The sequence below is a fragment of the Budorcas taxicolor genome, chromosome 8, assembly GCF_023091745.1.
Source record: "Budorcas taxicolor isolate Tak-1 chromosome 8, Takin1.1, whole genome shotgun sequence".
Lineage (NCBI taxonomy): Eukaryota > Metazoa > Chordata > Mammalia > Artiodactyla > Bovidae > Budorcas > Budorcas taxicolor.
The window spans coordinates 97991258-98008664 of NC_068917.1; the positions used below are offsets into that span (position 1 = coordinate 97991258).

Sequence of the window (17407 nt, forward strand, 5' to 3'; positions counted from 1 at the left end):
AAGTAGTTCACAGTATCTTTTGATTTTTTTAAAATATGGCCTTGAAGTAGAATAATCCAAAAAAGGGAGCTGCTCATGGCTTTGATACAATACAGATTTAGGACATGATTCTGCTGAAATGGGAATCTAGCAGAAGCTTGATTTTGGAAAATACTAAACAAGGAGAAACAAACATTCTATGAATTTTATATCATTAAAGACAGCATAAAATATGAGTTTAGGCCAAGAATTATTGGGAAAATGTCTTTATTACTTGTTTATCATTTTAGAAAATATTGGCAATACTCTCTAAAGGTCATTTTCTTTCTCCAGGCAACAAGTTGCATGATAACATGCAATCAATTTTAAAAGAAAAAATGTATATTTGGAATAGATCTGAAATCTTGTACTTTTAGAATTAATATCTCATTTTTTAAAAGGAAAAGACATTAGTAATGATATTAAAAGATCACTTTAACTTCAAACAGTATTTCTCTCATAATTTTGTTGTCTCAAGACAGATAACATTCTTTTTAACAAGTGTTTACTGACTAAAAACAATTAAACTGCCTTGGAAAAGTCTGAAATAATTTTCATGTGGGGGCATTTGCTGCTTTTTTCCCATGATAGTGACTGAAGAGATAAAAAATTTGAGATTGTCAGAATGGGGTATCTGAGATTTTCAAAGCCAATATTCAAAGGTACTAAATGCCATAAGCCAAAGTTTTATGTTATTCAACAAGTTTTGAAGCTAATCTGTGACCCTATGACATAAACTTTCTTGGCTTTTGCACTGTTGCTGCTTTCAAAAAGTGGGCTGCCCAATATTCTTTCAGTGGGTTCCCACAACCACAACAAAACCTGTATTTGTAAACCAGTTATCTGATGAACATGGCACAGGAAATCTACTGAAACTTAATTTCTCCCCACGCCATCCATCCATACTCACTCAGTTATAACATACACTCAAAGAATACTTGACTAATGCGCTGATACTAAAAGTATGCTTAACGATCTTAAAGATACTTAAATATAATGTTGTCATGAGATCTTGGCCATCATACTGTTTTCAAGTCACTAGGCATTAGTCAGATAATCCATTTGCAAACATACGTGAAAAATTAAAGCTAGCGAGGAGGCAGTGTGGCCATACTCCTCTGTGCCACAGGGTTCTACAAAGAAGCCACTCTAAGTTTTTAGAAGTCACTAATAGAACTTACAATTCCAAATAACGTTAAAAGTACAAAGATTGTTCTCAGAAGACAACTCCGTCTTTTCATATTCTAGATGAATTCAAAAAGCCAGAAATAATACTATGCTTGTGTCAAACGACAAGATCTTGAGATGCACTGTACCGTGTTAGTAGACAAGCAGGACAAATGGACACAGACTTCCCTTGATTCCAAATACATCATCTCTTTCATCACATGCCATGGCCTCCCCAGCTTGCAGCCCCAACAATGTGGTTGCTGATTCTTTGCTTCTTACCTGGATCTAAGTATACTTAGAGTCCCAGAAAGATAATCTTGGAGACTCATGGTTCCAAGCAAAGGACAACAATGAAACCAAGTTTTGCTTTTGCATGTCACCATGCAGTTTCCATGTCACCATCACCAGAGCAGCTCAAAAAGGGAATCAAAGCAGGACTTTCCCCACACATGGCGCCATTTCATCACCTGGTATTTGATGATGTCAACAGACTGAGTAGCGCAGCTTTCACAAAAGTGTACAATACATACCATGGTGCTTCAGGCTTTCTGAGAAACTTGGCACTAGTAATTCTGGCACACTCATTGCCAGCAGTGGCTATGTCACCAGGAAGCCAGTCTCTTGGCATGGCACGGCGTAATAAATGAACATGTGCATGCCTTTTGATTTTGAAAAATAATCACTGGCCATGACTTGATGAATTATTGTTGCAACCCCAGTAAGAATACAAAGGAACAAAAAAAGTATGTCAAACTCATATGTCCACTGGGTTCCATACTAGAGTTTCACATGAGTATAAGGTAATAAACTAAATTCAAGTCTTTTTCACTCGAGAGCCATATGAGACATAGGCTACAAAGGCACTGCCCTTGTAATGGAATTTTGTTTTCATTGCATTGAATTGCATTGCATTGAAATAGTATCAGTACAGTATCCAGTTTACTTCTTCCCACAAAATCTTCTAGCTCTTTCCTCTGGAACACTTCACGTGGTACAGAGGAAGGTCTAGTTCCTCCCTTCTTCCAGCCACCCTATATGGACAAGATTCTTCATACATAACTTTCTTTCACTTTCTCATCCTGCAGGAAAGATGTGAGGACTGCAACATCCACTACTGTCTGGTTTTTGTGTAATGACAGGTCCTTTAAGTGGTCATCATCACTTTGGTCCTTGGCAAAGTTTACAAATACCTGTCAAAATAAAGACAGACCATTATAAACACCTCTAACTTGCTCTCTCTTTATTCAACTTGCACTTTTCCCCATGTGGAAATTAGGTCATATAGAAGAATCTGAGATTGAATAAATAGATTAACTAGAAAACTTTGTGTAGGAGGGAGAAAGGAATGACTGAAAAAGCATTAATCATTAAAAAAAGTAAAAAACTGCCCTTATATATTGCCCCTCCAAATCAACCAACCACTCAATCATCTATACTTTGACTCAAACAGACTTGATTAAAGGGAAGGGGGATGAAAACTAACATTTGCTGGATGTCTACTAAGGGCCAGGATCTCTTTTGTACCTGATGTCATTTAATTTAAACGGGATACTGTACTTGGCCTAATACCTGCCCATGGCAGATACTCAATAAATTGCAGTTTTTATGATTAGTATGACAATTTATTCTCATAATAACCCTATGAAATCAGTAGCATCATCTCCCTTTTCAGATTCAGGGAGGTTAGGTAAAAAGCATAACAGCTGACAATCAGGAGTTCATGCTCAGATAATCTATACTGTTCTAGGGCCCATAATGAAGGGGGAAGAGTCCTCACCCTGAAGAGCAAATCTACTTTTGACACTCAACGCTTACTTGGTCAAGTGTTGTCTGAGAGACAGAGTAGTCTTCTATGTGGAGTCGCTTTTTGCTCTGGGAAAGGATGCTGAAAATCCTGGCCAGGGAAGACAGTGAAGACGGAAGCTGGTACTGAAGCATGTTCCGGTGCTTCTCCTTCAGGACGCTTCCTGGAAAGGCGAGTTCAAAGAACTCCTGTACAGGCTTCAGGTCAGGGTTCGACCCTGCTATTCGTACAACTATTGTATAACCATCTCCAAACCTGAAAGCAGGAAAAACAAAATCAAATTGAAGACTCTGGGGAAACTTCTCAAAAGAATACTTAACTCTTGGGTCCTGAAAGAGGAAATAGTCCCTGTCAGACCCAGAAATCAGTTTCAGAGAAAAGGAACCAGTTGTCATATACTGAATACCTATTCTATTTGAGCTGCCTTGCCAAGTGCTTTAGACATGACTTCATTTAATCCACACTTGGACCTGTGAGATGTTACAGAGAAACTGAAACCTAGAGAGTTGGTCACTTGCTCATGATACAAAACTCAGAAGTGGTAGGGCTGGGGTGTGGACCCAACACCAGTCAAACCAACTGGTGTGTTTGACTCCAAAGTCTATGCTCCAACCTTACTGGCACATGTAAATCCTCCCATTACATCTCTATAACAAAACCAGAAAGTAGCTATTCCCAGAATACTGACTCTCAGAGAGGTTAAATAACTTGCCCAAGTGCATACAACCACTAAAAGGTAAAGAGAGAATTTGCACGCCGTTCTGTTGGACTTCAAAGTCCTCACTCTTTGCACTGTACCATTTTGTTCAGTTTATTTCCCTTTGGTTTAGAACCACCATGTATACATTCACAAAAGAATAAATACACAATTTCTCATTACGTGGGATCCCAAAGAAATTGTCTTTGTTACCTATTTTTCAGATGTTGAACACTGCCAAGACACCTGAACCGCCCATTGACCATAATTGCCATCCTGGTGCAAAGAGCTTCACATTCTTCCATACTGTGGGGACACAGAATGAGGTTTAGTCTGAGAAAGATGCTCCTGTAACCGTCAGAACATCACCATGACATCTGGCGTTTCAAAGAAACAGATTCTTAGCTTCCTAGAGTATAACTGCATCCTGCTAGAAATTTCATGAAGATGTAGGGAAAATAGTGCTCACTGCCGTGTCATTTACAATTGTGAAAAAGCTGAGAATGATCCAAGTGTCTATACAAAAGAGGAACGGTTAAGTAAATTAGGGTATATGCTAATGGAATACTATTCACTAATAGCTATAAGAAATGATGACACATCTCAATTAAACAGACTTGGAATACTGTTCTCAATATTGTTAAGTGAAAAAGAACTTGGTATATATGACAAAGCTTGCATTTTTATTTGTAAAAAACATATACACTGTGTATAGATTTGCAGAGGAAAACTCTGCAAAGATATATTGCCCAGTGATAATAATAGTTGTCTCCTGGTGATACATCAGGTGACCATAATTTTTTTTTCTTTGCCTTTCTGTGTTTTCTGTTTTTACACAGTGACCATATATACTACTTGGAAAACCTAAAAATTATACAACAACAAAGTCAAGCCAACTCTTCACTACAGACCTGTGAGAGGTAAGCACTACTGATCTCCCTTCCTTAATGATACTTAGGGCACAATTCCACAGGAAGCGCCGGGCTTTAGGGTCCATGCCTGTGGTTGGTTCATCCTGTAAACAGAATAGAATAAGTCTTATTATGTGTTGGAAAAAAATCAAAGATAGGTTTGGTCTTAAATGCAGAAGCGTTTTAGAAATAGCCTAAGGTTTAACTTACCATTCTGTTTATTTCCTGATGGATCAAAAAACAAGACCTTACATAAAAGAATATTTCATATTTGTTTATAACCAGTTCACTTTTATAACTGTCACTGAGTAGAAAACTCAAATTTAATTTTTGTGAAGTTAAATTTCTCCAAATAAACAGAAAGGAAAAGGGAAAAGTCATTTAGTTTCAATCATCTTTTCATGACTGACAAGCATATACTAAAAATTATTTTTGTCTGAAATGCTACTGAAGTCAGTTCAAAAATTGAATAAATTTCTTCTTTTTTAATTCTAGTTCACCCTGGCTTAGCCTGTTATACTCTACTTGCTGGTCTCCAGTTCCGTTCAGTTCAGTCACTAGTCGTGTCTGACTCTTTGCAACCCCATGGACTGCAGCATGCCAGGCTTCCCTGTCCATCACCAATGCCCGGAGCTTGCTCAAACTCATGCCCGTTGGCGATGCCATCCAAAGATCTTATCCTCTGTCGTCCTCTTCTCCTCCTGTCTTCAATCTTTCCCAGCATCAGGGTATTTTCTAGAGTCACTTCTTCACATCAGGCGGCCAAAGTATTGGAGTTTCAGCTTCAGCATCAGTCCTTCCAATGAATATTCAGAAATGATTTCCTTTACAATTGACTGGTTTGATCTCCTTGCAGTCCAAGGGAGTCTCAAGAGACTTCTCCAACACCACAGTTCAAAAGCATCAATTATTTGGCACTCAGTTTTGTTTATAGTCCAACTCTCATATTCATACATGACTACTGGAAAAACCATAGCTTTGACTAGATGGACCTTTGTCAGCAAGGTAATGTCTCTGCTTTTTAATATGCTGTCTAGATTAGTCATAGATTTTCTTCCATGAAGCAAAAATCTTTTAATTTCATGGCTGCAGTCACCATCTGCAGTGATTTTGGAGCCCCCCTAAAAAAAGTCTGTCAGTGTTTCCATTGTTTCCCCATCTATTTGCCATGAAGTGATGGGATCGGATGCCATGATCTTAGACTTGCTGCTTTTAGAGAAACAAATTCTAAATCTAAATCTGGATAACTTTAAAGCCTCAGTCCAAGGCTTCTTCCTGTAATAACCTCAGTGCCCTTCTCCTCTACAGAAGAAAAAGGTCAAAGGCCACTGTTGGTCTGATCTTCTGTTTTCCATTTATCCATATGTGAGGAACTATGACCCAAGGTGCTACTTAGGGATCCTGAAGCTGTAACAACATTCTCTATCTCCAGAGGATGAACACATAGATGGCATACAGAATGGTCCAAAGAAAGTTAAATCCTACGCCCAGCCTCAGTAACACTTGTTGGGATTCTCCATGCCAGAGAAACAAGGTCCCTGGAGTATCTCCCTCTCTGTAACATCCGAGGGCAAGGCAGATACGCCCCATGTGTGTTACGAAGAGGGATGGGGAGCTTCCCTCTGGTTCCTCATCGGGCTATTCCTCATCGGGTGAGGTGGGGCTTGCCATTGCCAAGCCAGTCATGCACATCCTGGACATCCAGGACTTTAGAATAGAGATGCTTTCCATTCAGGCCAGAACAGGGTTTTCCATTCAGTCACACTCACCAGAAACACCACTGGAGGCCCGCCAATCAAAGCCATGGCTGTTGAGAGCTTGCGCTTATTGCCTCCACTGTAGTTCCCAGCATATTTTTCTCCATACTTCACAAGTCCCAGTTTCCGAATCGCCCACTCGCCAACCTAAGAGTGATAAAAGAGCACCTTGACCTTTGCTGGGTTTGGTAATTTTATCATGCTTTCTTACACTTACGTGTGAGAATTCTTTCACTGAGTAGGACCAGATTCTATACGATCATGACCTGGATAGTGCCCACCGCACAGGAAGCAGCACCCCCTCTCTGCCCAGAGCGAGCCTGGTCTCCCATCCCTACCCCACCGCCGCAGCCTCCCCCTTTGAAAGTAGCTGCAAAGAGCCGGCACTTCCTGTCGCTGCACCCATAAGGAAGAACAGCCTGAAGCCGATGGCCATGTGCGAAGGTCACAGCCATAAGGCAGGCTGTCAGGATGCCAAAGAAGGCAGGCTGGCTTTCCAGTGCCCACAGTACCTTGCCTACTTCTTTCTCCGGGACTCCTCTCAAAAGGGCAAAGAACTCCACGTGTTCTCTTCCAGTCAGCAGCTCTGTGATGGCATCAAACTGAGGGCAATAGCCCATGTTCTGATGGACTTCGTGGATGTCTGATAAGATACTGCAAAGAAAAGCAAAACTGGTCAGGGTTTTATGCATTTTGGTACCCTGGTCAGACCATCTTGCCTAACATTCTATACACTGTGCTTGTGCATGACAAACAGACCAGTGAGCACACTTGCTTATAGCTTCAAGGAACAGCCTTTCTGCCCTCAGGATATCAACAATCTTAGTCACGCTATCCAGGGGCTTTAACATGAAGTGTCCATTCCTGACTTGATTCTGCGGCCCAGTCATATGCACCATGTGCTCTATTGCTTCATTTAAGCCAGAGGAGGCCCAGCAATTCGGGTGACTTCCCCCTGCTTTTTGCTGCCTATACACTGACTTGGCCACAGCATGATCCAAACCCTATAGTCCTACTAAATATTCAACACAGAAACTGCCCTGGTTTTGAAGGTTTTCATGATGAGAACCTGATGACAACAAAAAATGTAACTACAGACACAATTTTACATATACTGGTGGCGGCAGCTTTTAGGCCCCATGAAGCCAATCTAGGGTTAAGGATCCCTGGTGTAGGAGGAAGCTCAGTGTCACATCCAGTCTGACGGCTGCACTTCAGTCACCTCTGGAGAGCCATGGGTTCAGCCTGTCAGCAGTGTTCATTCCTCTCTGCACATCAATTAGTAGGCCCAGGTCCAATGTTTTCCAGAACTGAAGTTGGACCCTCACAGACCCTTCGCCTAGACCTCACAACTACACTGCTCATACCAGTATTCAGAATCAGGCAATGTGATGAACCTTAGTCTGGACCAGTTATTGCTACTACTGCTATATACCCCAGGAGCCTGGTACTAGAAACAAACCTGGGGAACCATGTATGTAGCCTCAGGCCTGCTATTCTAAAAATTCCGTTCTCTTAAACCGCCTTTACACTGTTACTAAAACAAATGTAAGATGCAGAGAAAAGTCATGAGTACATTAAGTTCCTTGATGTTTTCAATTTTATTGGCTAGTAGCCCTTTGTCCAAATTGTGAGTCATCCCCCATTTGTACATTATGAAATAAATTTAGTAGGCCACAACTAGTATTATTAAAATGGCATGGCAGAGAGTGGAGTAAGAAATATTGAATGCACTATAAGCAGTAAGAGTAGGTAGTATTTTACAAAATTATTTAAGCTATATGCCTGTTTACATGTTTTTGTGCATTTACTTGACTGAGAGGTAAGATGTATTTGCTATTATGGGACATGATCAAAAAGTTTGAAAGCCATTTGTACCATTTCTCCATATAAAAAGCCCAGAGAAGTTCCACATATTTAGAATGCTCAAGGGTTTCACTTTCAAAGTTGCCTAGCAGGGCTGTACTGTAGGCATACTGTACGCCTTAAGATCAGGCTGCTCAGTGATCTCTGCATTTTCAAATACTAGCCCAGTGGTGACATCCATTGTTGGCATAACCTTTAGAGGGCAATTTCACAGGTATATAACCTTGTATCTTGATGAAACAATCAAAATGAATACAAGGACATATTTCGTGAAAAACAGAAACAAATATCCAACAATTAAGGAACTAGTGAAATAAATGTCCAACAATAAGGAAATAGTGAAATAAACTACAGGTACGTGTACACAGAGGCATTTTATGCAGCAATGTAAAATTCTACATCTTAGAATATGTAACCCAAGTCATTAGCAACAAAAAACTAATTTAAAAATCTAGATCTAATATAATCTCAATATAATCCAATATAATCTCATACATAAATATAATATATATATAAAAAATAGAGATTTGGGTTGATGGGAATGTTGTAAAATTGTATTGTGATAATGGTTGTACAACTCTGCATATTGCCTGAAGGTCACTGAATTGTACTCTTAAAACAAGCAAACTGTAAGGTACATAACTTATACCTGAATAAATCTGTTAAAAAAAATAAAGTGAAACTAAAAGGTAGTGTAAATAGTCATTATCTGTAGGTACTGGGATTATGGATTTTTATTTTCTTCTTTACAGTTTACTATATTTCAACATTTTTAGAAACTATACAGTGCTGTTATATCAAAATCACAACATATTCATTTAAATAAAGTTTAAAAAAAGTCTTTGTGGCAAAATACAGACTTGTTTTCTCACCTATTTTTGTTAAGGAAAGCATCTCCTCTGGTAACAGTGGTATCTCCTGTTAACATCTTGAAAGTTGATGATTTCCCAGCTCCATTAACACCCAGAAGTCCAAAGCACTGAAAATGATTGGGAAAATGATTGGGTCAGTAATATTAGCAAACTATTAAAAATCTGAATATAAAAGATTAATAAATAGTCACCTCAGCTTCATTTTTATGTAACATGATCCTAAAATGTCACTCTTAATGAAGAGTAAAATATTTTCTAGGTTTTCAGAAGTCATATGGATGTTTAATCATACATTTTATAATGGAACCATTTTAAATGTGGATGTATTTGTAAATATTCTTTGAGTTGTTGGGTTAAAGCCAAAGTTAACGAGTGAAAAACAGTGATAAAAGCCAACAAATCAAATTTTACCATCGAATCTAGCTAAAGGGTATATAAGAATACAAACATAAATAAAGAGAAAATCTTTTTAAAAATCTATTTGAATTTCATTATCATCTTGAATGGATCACAAAATCACTTTCTAGATGAACATACTTTTCTTAAATTGTCTGAGATTATCCAAAATTGTTGATACACAGGGCCACTAGTTTTGATATATGCACGCATGTGTGCTTAGTCACTTCAGTCGTGTGGGACTCTGACACCCCATGGACATGGCCCGCCAGGCTCCTCTGTCCATGGGATTCTCCAGGCAAGAATTCTGGAGTGGGTTGTCATTTCCTTCTCCATTTGATATATGGGGCCCTCAAACTTTCAATGACTGACTGCTACACATAGATATAAATGGAGTAGCCTTTTTAAATCACTTTTAACTTCTTACAGACATTGTTGTTTGACTGGAGTAGAGACAGTCTGAATTAATAGGAGCAAACACAATATGGATAGAGCGCCTTTACCTCACCAGGAGGAATGCCAACGCAGATCCTGTCAACAGCAGGTTTCCTCTTTCTTCTGTATACCTGAAACCAGCAAAATGTAAAAAGTCATGAGCTGCAGTGACTCACGGCTCCCCCAGGCAACTGTGGAAGAGGGAATTATGACCTAAACACACCACGAGATTCGACTCATTGATAAGACTAAGTCAGATACTTAATGTGCCAAAGCCTTAGTCTGTCTCTGTGGCAACTGGCTTTTGAATGACTCTGATGCTCAAAATATAAATGAATTTCTTTGTATTTTTTAATCGAATATCAGACTTTAAAAAAATATATTTGTCATTAACATCTACATAATTTTTATTTAATATAAAGACACTGCAGATATTTTAAAAATTAAATTCTACGGGATAAAAATTTGTTATCAAAACATTTCAAATATTGAACATATTACAAAAAACTGAATTATTGTTGTTCTGGCACCTAGAAGGGGCCAAAATAGATCCTCCTCTTAATCAATGGGTATTTATCAGCTTTTTTTGAAATTCAAAATCAATCATTTATTCTCCCAACTTCAGCTTTGACTCAATATACAATATTAGATGTTTTAATAACTAACACGTAAATATAAACATGAAAATCAAACATACTCAAGAATGAGAGTTCACTTTAAAATTATTCTCGGTAGGATTTAATTAGAGAAGTCTCCATGGTGTATTTTAAGTAAAATTAAATTGACAGAAACTTGGTATAAATGCACCTTTCAGGAAGCATGCTCCTTTTATTAAGTGAGTCAGCAAAATGCTAGTTTCTAACATATAAAGCTGAAAAAATTGAAGGCAAGTTGTAGCCTGTCTTCACTGTCTCACCTTAGTCAACTCCTTGATTTCCAAGATGTCATTCTGTCCTCCACCATCAAGAATTCTCTGTCTTTCCCTCCTCACATCTTCATCCTCATCATTCAGAGGAGGAAGCTTTGCCTTTACAGGTCTTGGGGGAAGAAAATTAAGAAGAAAAAAAAAAATCAACCTTTCAAGTTATGTTCTAAGTCCAAGACCCAGTTTCTACATCAGTCCTATAAAATCCACACTCCAGCATTGTCAGTACTGTTGGACAGGGGATGCCCACATTGGGAGAATCAGTTTGATTATCCGCTTTGCGTTCAAGTCAACCCAGCCACCATTGAGTGTTTCGCTGTGCTCCATCTGCTGTGACCCTAAACCAAGTGCTCAGTGAGTTCTGCAAGAAAGCTCACCTGGGCCTGATGAAGAATCGGTACTGGATCAGCACAGTGATGAGGAAGAACACCACTCCTTCCACAGCCATGGCAAAGAGATTTCGTCCCACTAAGTCCCAAGACAGTGGTGAGACAAAGCGGTTCTCCCCTGGACACAGTGCAGAGATCAAATCAGAATGGAGGCACGAGAGACCAAAGCCCTTCCTCAAATTCAGGCTCAAATTTACCTATGTTTTGAACCCAGGTCTCCCACGTTGCAAGTGGATTCTTTACGAGATGAGCCACAAGGGATGCCCAAGAATACTGGAGTGGGTAGCCTATCCCTTCTCCAGTGGCTCTTCCCAACTCAGGAATTGAACCAGCGTCTCCTGTATTGCAGACAGGTTCTTTACCAACTGAGCTCCTATGGAAGCCCATTTCTACAAATACCAATGGTTATCACCCATTTTAGGGATCTGGTCACAGCACTAATGGTAGAGAAACCGCCTGCGAATGCAGGAGATGTAAGAGACACGGGTTCAATCCCTGGGTCAGGAAGATCCCCTGAAGAAGGGCATGGCAACCCACTCCAGTATTCTTGCCTGGAGGATCCCATGGACAGAGGAGCCTTGTGGGCTATAGTCCATAGGCGTGCAAAGAGTTGGACACGACTGAAGCCACTTGGTACATCACCCGTGATAAGGACGAAAAAATAAAGGAGTCACCAGTTTCCAAGTCTGACTTAAGGTAAGGTTTTAGGGAAGCATACTGCAATGCAGTATCAATCAGAATTTCAGAGTCAACATGTATTAGATCTGTAACTTCATCTAAGAAACCTAATGCTTCCTTTTGAATGAGATGTGCCAAAAATTCTTTGTGAAAAGGCAAGCAATCCAGGGTAATTTTTAGGGTCAGTATTTTAACAAATTATTAGCTTCACTAAGGAAGATTAGAAAGCACATTAAAAGATGCTCCTTTCAGTAGCGTATAATGTAATCTAGGGATTTCCCTGGTGGCTCAGATGGTAAAGAATCACCTGTAATACAGAAGACCTGGATTTGCCTCTGGGTTGGGAAGATCCCCTGGAGGAGCACATGGCAACCTACTCCAGTATTCTTGCCTGGAGAATCCCCATGGACAGAGGAGCCTGGTGGGCTACTGTCCATGGGGTCACAAAGAGTCAGACAGGACTGAGCGACTAAGCACAGCACAATATAATCTAGTAACTCAATTCACCTCATTTTATATAAATATTCCTTAAATTCCTTATATATCTCCTTTGTACCTCCAAGCTTAAAAAAATAGTCCCTCTTCTATGCCCATTAAATAACATGGCCCATCTAACTATATGAGCAAGTCGATAAAGAATAGTAATGTGGGCACAGGAGAGATTTTTTAAAGGCTCTAAAGGCAGAAAGAGCTGCAGTAAATTATCTTTTTATAGACTGTATAAAAGGTAATATAGGACCCCACCTGCAGGTCCATGATCTTCCTAATAGAGCCAAAGTTTGCATCTTTCCTTTCGATTCTCTGGCCTGTACCTAATTCTTAGAGCTGTGATTTGATTTTTCCAATGACTTTAACAAACGCCACCAGTGGTACCAGGCACTGGGTCCAAGCTAAAACCAGTATTTTTCCCTACCTCCAAAACCATGTTCTCACCTTTCAGACAAATGGCTGTGTCAGACAAGCCACAGCCAACTGTGCTGATATGAGCCCTATCAGCGGAGGGAAGTCCTAGGCCCAGTCACCAGCCTTTTTCCAAAATAAAGGCCAAAGTATCAAGACCCATACAAACTCCCATCCCTATTAAAACATCCTGTAGCCACTGCTGTCACTCACCAAACCTTTCCAAGGCATCAGCCATTGCCTGGTTTTTCACCATGTCAATGAGCCCCCGTCCCAGGCAAAAATGTGGGAAGATCAAGAACACTGACTTCAGGATATCATTGATGTTATTCAGCTTCTAAAAAAAAATAAGAGACAGACTGTATGTCTTTTATGACGCAGGCTAAAAACTGACCAAGGTCTAAAATATGAGAGTGAAGAAAAAGTTTGATTCCTTGAGGTCAAACTGAATCTTTGATTCAGATACCAATAAACAGCAGCAGCCATAGCTAATGATATATAATGTAGCAAAAGTTTTGCTCTTTAGAAAATTTGGAATAATGCTATGAATATGGGAGGAAAATGAGCAAAGTTTAGAAATATGATTGCATTTAATGAAAAGCAAATCCAACACAAAACATTTGCTTAGCATTTTAAAAGCAAATTGCTCATGTTTAGGTCAATATATTTCAGTTTCAGGATTTTGTTGGAATTCAAATAATTCTTCTCAAATACATCAATCTAGCAATGGCCAAATACCTAGCAACTAAGTAAGCTGCTAAGTGCTGGATGCACTGGGCTAGGGAAGAGGAGAGCTAAAGATGATTAAGAAACAGTCTCTACTCTGAAGAAAAGAAATATGGAAACAGGAAATTACTACATAATTGGATGTGTTGTCCTGGAGGCATGAACTGTGTGAGCTTTGGAAGCACAGAGAAGAGAGAGTACCTGCTATACGGCAGGTAAGCAAAACTTCAGGCTGAAGCTTAGTTTTCACAGAATTGGGTGGTAGCTCACATTGCTGGTGAAGAGCTCCAACAACAGAGTGGCCACACTGCCACTGCCACTGAGGAAGAGGCTCACACTGGTGAGGACCATGCGGGCTGGGCTGGGGGTCCTCAAACAGGCCTGTGGGCCTGCGGAGGGTTTAAGGAACCCTTCAGCCGAAGCCTACCATGTTGGGAAAGGGTGTGGTGGGGACTGTCCAGGAAGGATTATACACCTCTGAAAGGCCTTGTGGGTTAAGTTAAGGTGTCTGGACAAAAGCAATGACAACAGGAATGGACAGGAAACCTTGTTTGAGAGATCTGTAATTGAGGGAACTGGCAAGGTCACCAACTGAATGTGGGAGAAATAAGCAAAAGCAAAGCAGATAAATAGCTCTAATACTGCCAGCTGGGGTGACTGGGGGGATTGTAATGCCATCCAGTGTGACAGGAATGGCAAGAGAAATACTGGGTTCTGAGGGGAAGATGACTGGGATGTGACCAGTCTAGGGTATCTTTCAGTTAATCTAAACGGAGCCACCCACTGGGCAAGTGAGACTGTGAGGCGAGAGTTCAATGGAAGAGTCAGGGCTTAAGGCACAGATCTGAGAGAGAACAATGTGAGACACTGAGAGGTGGGGGTAAAAGCTTCCAGAATGAACAGCATCACCCAGAGACAGTTCCTACAGTGGAAAACAAGATGGCAGAGGACCGAATACTGGAGAAAGCAACACTTGGACAGAAAGGAGTATAAAAGGACTTGTCGAAAGAAACAGAAAGATTTGATCAGAGACACATAAGGAAAAGGAGAAGCAAGAGATGCTATGCAAACCCAGGAAAGACAGACTGCAAAAGTTCAGACTGGTCCATGGGGTCAACGCCACAGGCAAGCAGAATACAATCATGACAGACACTATCCCCTGGCTCCAGATATGGTCATCCCAGCATCTCTTTCCACAGAACTCACATTGTTGGTGAAGAGCTCCAGCACAAACGTGGCCACACTGCCATTGATGCCGATGAAGAGGTTCACGCTGGTGAGGACCACGTAGGCTGTGCTGGGGATCTTGAACACGAAGGAGGCTGGGTACATGAGAGGTGTGATGGACCACCTGGTGAGGCACAAAGACACATGTCCACTGCGTGTCCTCCACCTTCTCTCTGACAGTGGATTCCATCTGCCCCATCCAGAGGTGCCTTACCCATACAGCAAAAGTAGAAGAGCGAGCACAGGCAGGTTGGTAGAGGACACGTAGGACTTCTGCTGGAAGCAGATGAAGATGATAATGACCAGCGTGGCAGGGACCACATAGTTGCACTAAAAGTGAAACAAGGAAACCAAGGTCACCCCTAAGTCAAAGACACAACACATCTCAAGTCTTCACCATCACTGGACAAGAAAGGGCAGATAAACATATTGAAGAATAACTGTGAGTTAATGAAGCCACAAAAACTATTAATCAAAATACTGGACAGCACATTTTCACAAGCCTTTTACCCCTGGCTGATTTTATAAACTGCATGTCCTTTCTGTCTTTCCAACAGATAAGCCAAGGTGTCACGCTCAGTAAACTTATTGAAGGATGGATTCCCAGTCAGAGTAATTTCAATTTCACAGGCAGCAAGTAAGCTGCCATTACTCTTCCCGAAGATGACTGTGTCTGTTTCATCATTAATGCTATATTACAGTCTGCCCAAGTTCAAGCTCTCTTGTAATCTATTTATGAGGTAAGCACTTATAACATCAATGTCAGGACAGTTTCATCACACCAAGACTAATTTTAAAGTCTGTCCTGACAGTGTCTCAAGCATTAAAATGCAGAAATAAAGTCTTGACCACAAGACAATTACAGGAATTCGCAGCTGGCAGAGCAAAGCACAGGCAGGGAGGTAGCAGTGGGCTTGCCAGCTGTTAGAAGAATTTGTAGCTTCAGACTGCAGGGCTCTGTGCCTCAGTCACATCCTACCCAACTGTGTTTTTCAACAACTTAGATGAAGACATGCTTACAGCAAATTTCAGAGGTTCTACAGCAGGGAGAGATGGATAATATACAGGAAGATAATAGTGTTCCTGAGTCAGGGACTTGATCTTTCATCTCTGAATCTGTGATGCCTGGCAGAGTTAGATACACAGTGAGCAGTCAGTATGTAAGTGCTTACTCAATAAAGCAATCATTCGATTAAGACAAAAAACAAAACAAATGGACATCCCATAAAATTTAGTTTAACAGGAAAAAAGTTTTATATGTGCTTTAAAAAACCTTTATGTTTATAAATAAAGCTATATATAAAGGTTGAAAAGAGTCAACTGCATTAGTAAACAGTGAAAAAGACCCCATTTAACAATACCTATGAAGCAGAGGTTTCAGTTCCCTACAAGTTGCCAATAAGACCACACTACTTCAAAACTGCAGTACCCTTGGGCTGAGGAAGAGGAGTATGGGATAAAGATCAATTGCCTCTAGACCCATAACCATTTGGATGTCAATCTGATTATAAGGCTAATTCTAGGCTTTGTTCTTCAAAGAGCACATTAACAATATGGAGTGTGGGCCACAGAGAGGCAATCAGGTCAGAACAGTGACAAGTCTGAGAGGCTTGCTATAACCAACACAGACATCATCATCATCACTCACACTTCTACAGGGCTTCAGAGATTACAAAGTGTGTTCTCATATACCATCTTATCTGGGGAAGATTTAGGATAAATGATAGGTGTCTTCAAATATTTGAGGGTATATCCAATGGGAGAAGAATTAAATTTTCTGTGTGGCCTACAATTAATGGAACTCATAGGGAGATACATTTCAACTCTGCTTTATAAAAATAATTTGAACTTCAGAATTCTTTGACACCCTCCATATTGGCTCAAACAGAAGCATTATATTACAGCTGACATGAAAACAGATTTGCAAGGGATGGATAAGCTTCCAGTAAAACAAAAGATGTTTTCAAATGGCAGGTTGAGTTCCTGGTAAGACAAAGAATATCCTGACTCTGGAGGTTAAAAATCTATCAGACAAGTTAGAGGCACTGACTTAGAGTTCCGACTGAGTGTTCCACCTCAGTTCTTTAAAAGGTTGTCACTTAGGCAATGAGGTGGTGGTGGTATCAGTTGCAGTCCCTTTGGACTGATTTTCTCTGGTGTAACATCAGTTGTGTGCTGAAGGTCGTGTTTGGTGACATGAAAGTGTACAACTGTGCCTGCCTTATCCTCTTTCATTCATCTTTGATTAGCTGGAACATTTCCTGGTGAAGGCCAGAAGCCCTTCCATCCGTCCAGTCTAGAGCCCTGATGGAGGTTTATGGAGCAGCAGCAGGCGGGTGGTCTTACCATGTCCCAGACAAAATTGGAGAGCCAGTATATGACAGGCTTCACTCCGCTGATGAACTGCAGGTGCTTCGCTTTGCTGACGCGCTCCTGGATCAGGAACACGACAAAGCTGGCCGGGACGAAGGACATCGCGAAGATGACACAGATGGACACAAGGACGTCCACAGATGTGGTCATCCTGAAAAAGACAGTGCAGCTGAGGGCACAATCAGAGCATGCAGACACACATGCGCGTGCACACATGCACATACACACACGCACACATGAATGTCTGAAGCATACACACACAC

At 40.5% G+C, this 17407-nt stretch overlaps 1 protein-coding gene across 1 annotated transcript in view; it reads right to left on the bottom strand.

Annotated features, from left to right (window-relative positions):
* Positions 1-486: 486 nt before the first annotated feature.
* Positions 487-17407, bottom strand: part of ABCA1 (ATP binding cassette subfamily A member 1) — a 110554-nt gene continuing 93633 nt past the window's right edge. Inside the window, exons 36-49 of the mRNA XM_052645014.1 lie at positions 17118-17295; positions 14986-15101; positions 14751-14895; positions 13032-13155; positions 11229-11358; positions 10843-10963; positions 9995-10057; positions 9096-9202; positions 6870-7011; positions 6370-6504; positions 4601-4704; positions 3903-3995; positions 3004-3247; positions 487-2378 (exon numbers count right to left, since the gene is read on the bottom strand). Of these exons, the coding sequence (XP_052500974.1) occupies positions 2238-2378; positions 3004-3247; positions 3903-3995; positions 4601-4704; positions 6370-6504; positions 6870-7011; positions 9096-9202; positions 9995-10057; positions 10843-10963; positions 11229-11358; positions 13032-13155; positions 14751-14895; positions 14986-15101; positions 17118-17295 (1843 nt within the window). The 3' untranslated portion in view covers positions 487-2237. The remainder of the gene's footprint in view (positions 2379-3003; positions 3248-3902; positions 3996-4600; positions 4705-6369; positions 6505-6869; positions 7012-9095; positions 9203-9994; positions 10058-10842; positions 10964-11228; positions 11359-13031; positions 13156-14750; positions 14896-14985; positions 15102-17117; positions 17296-17407) is intronic.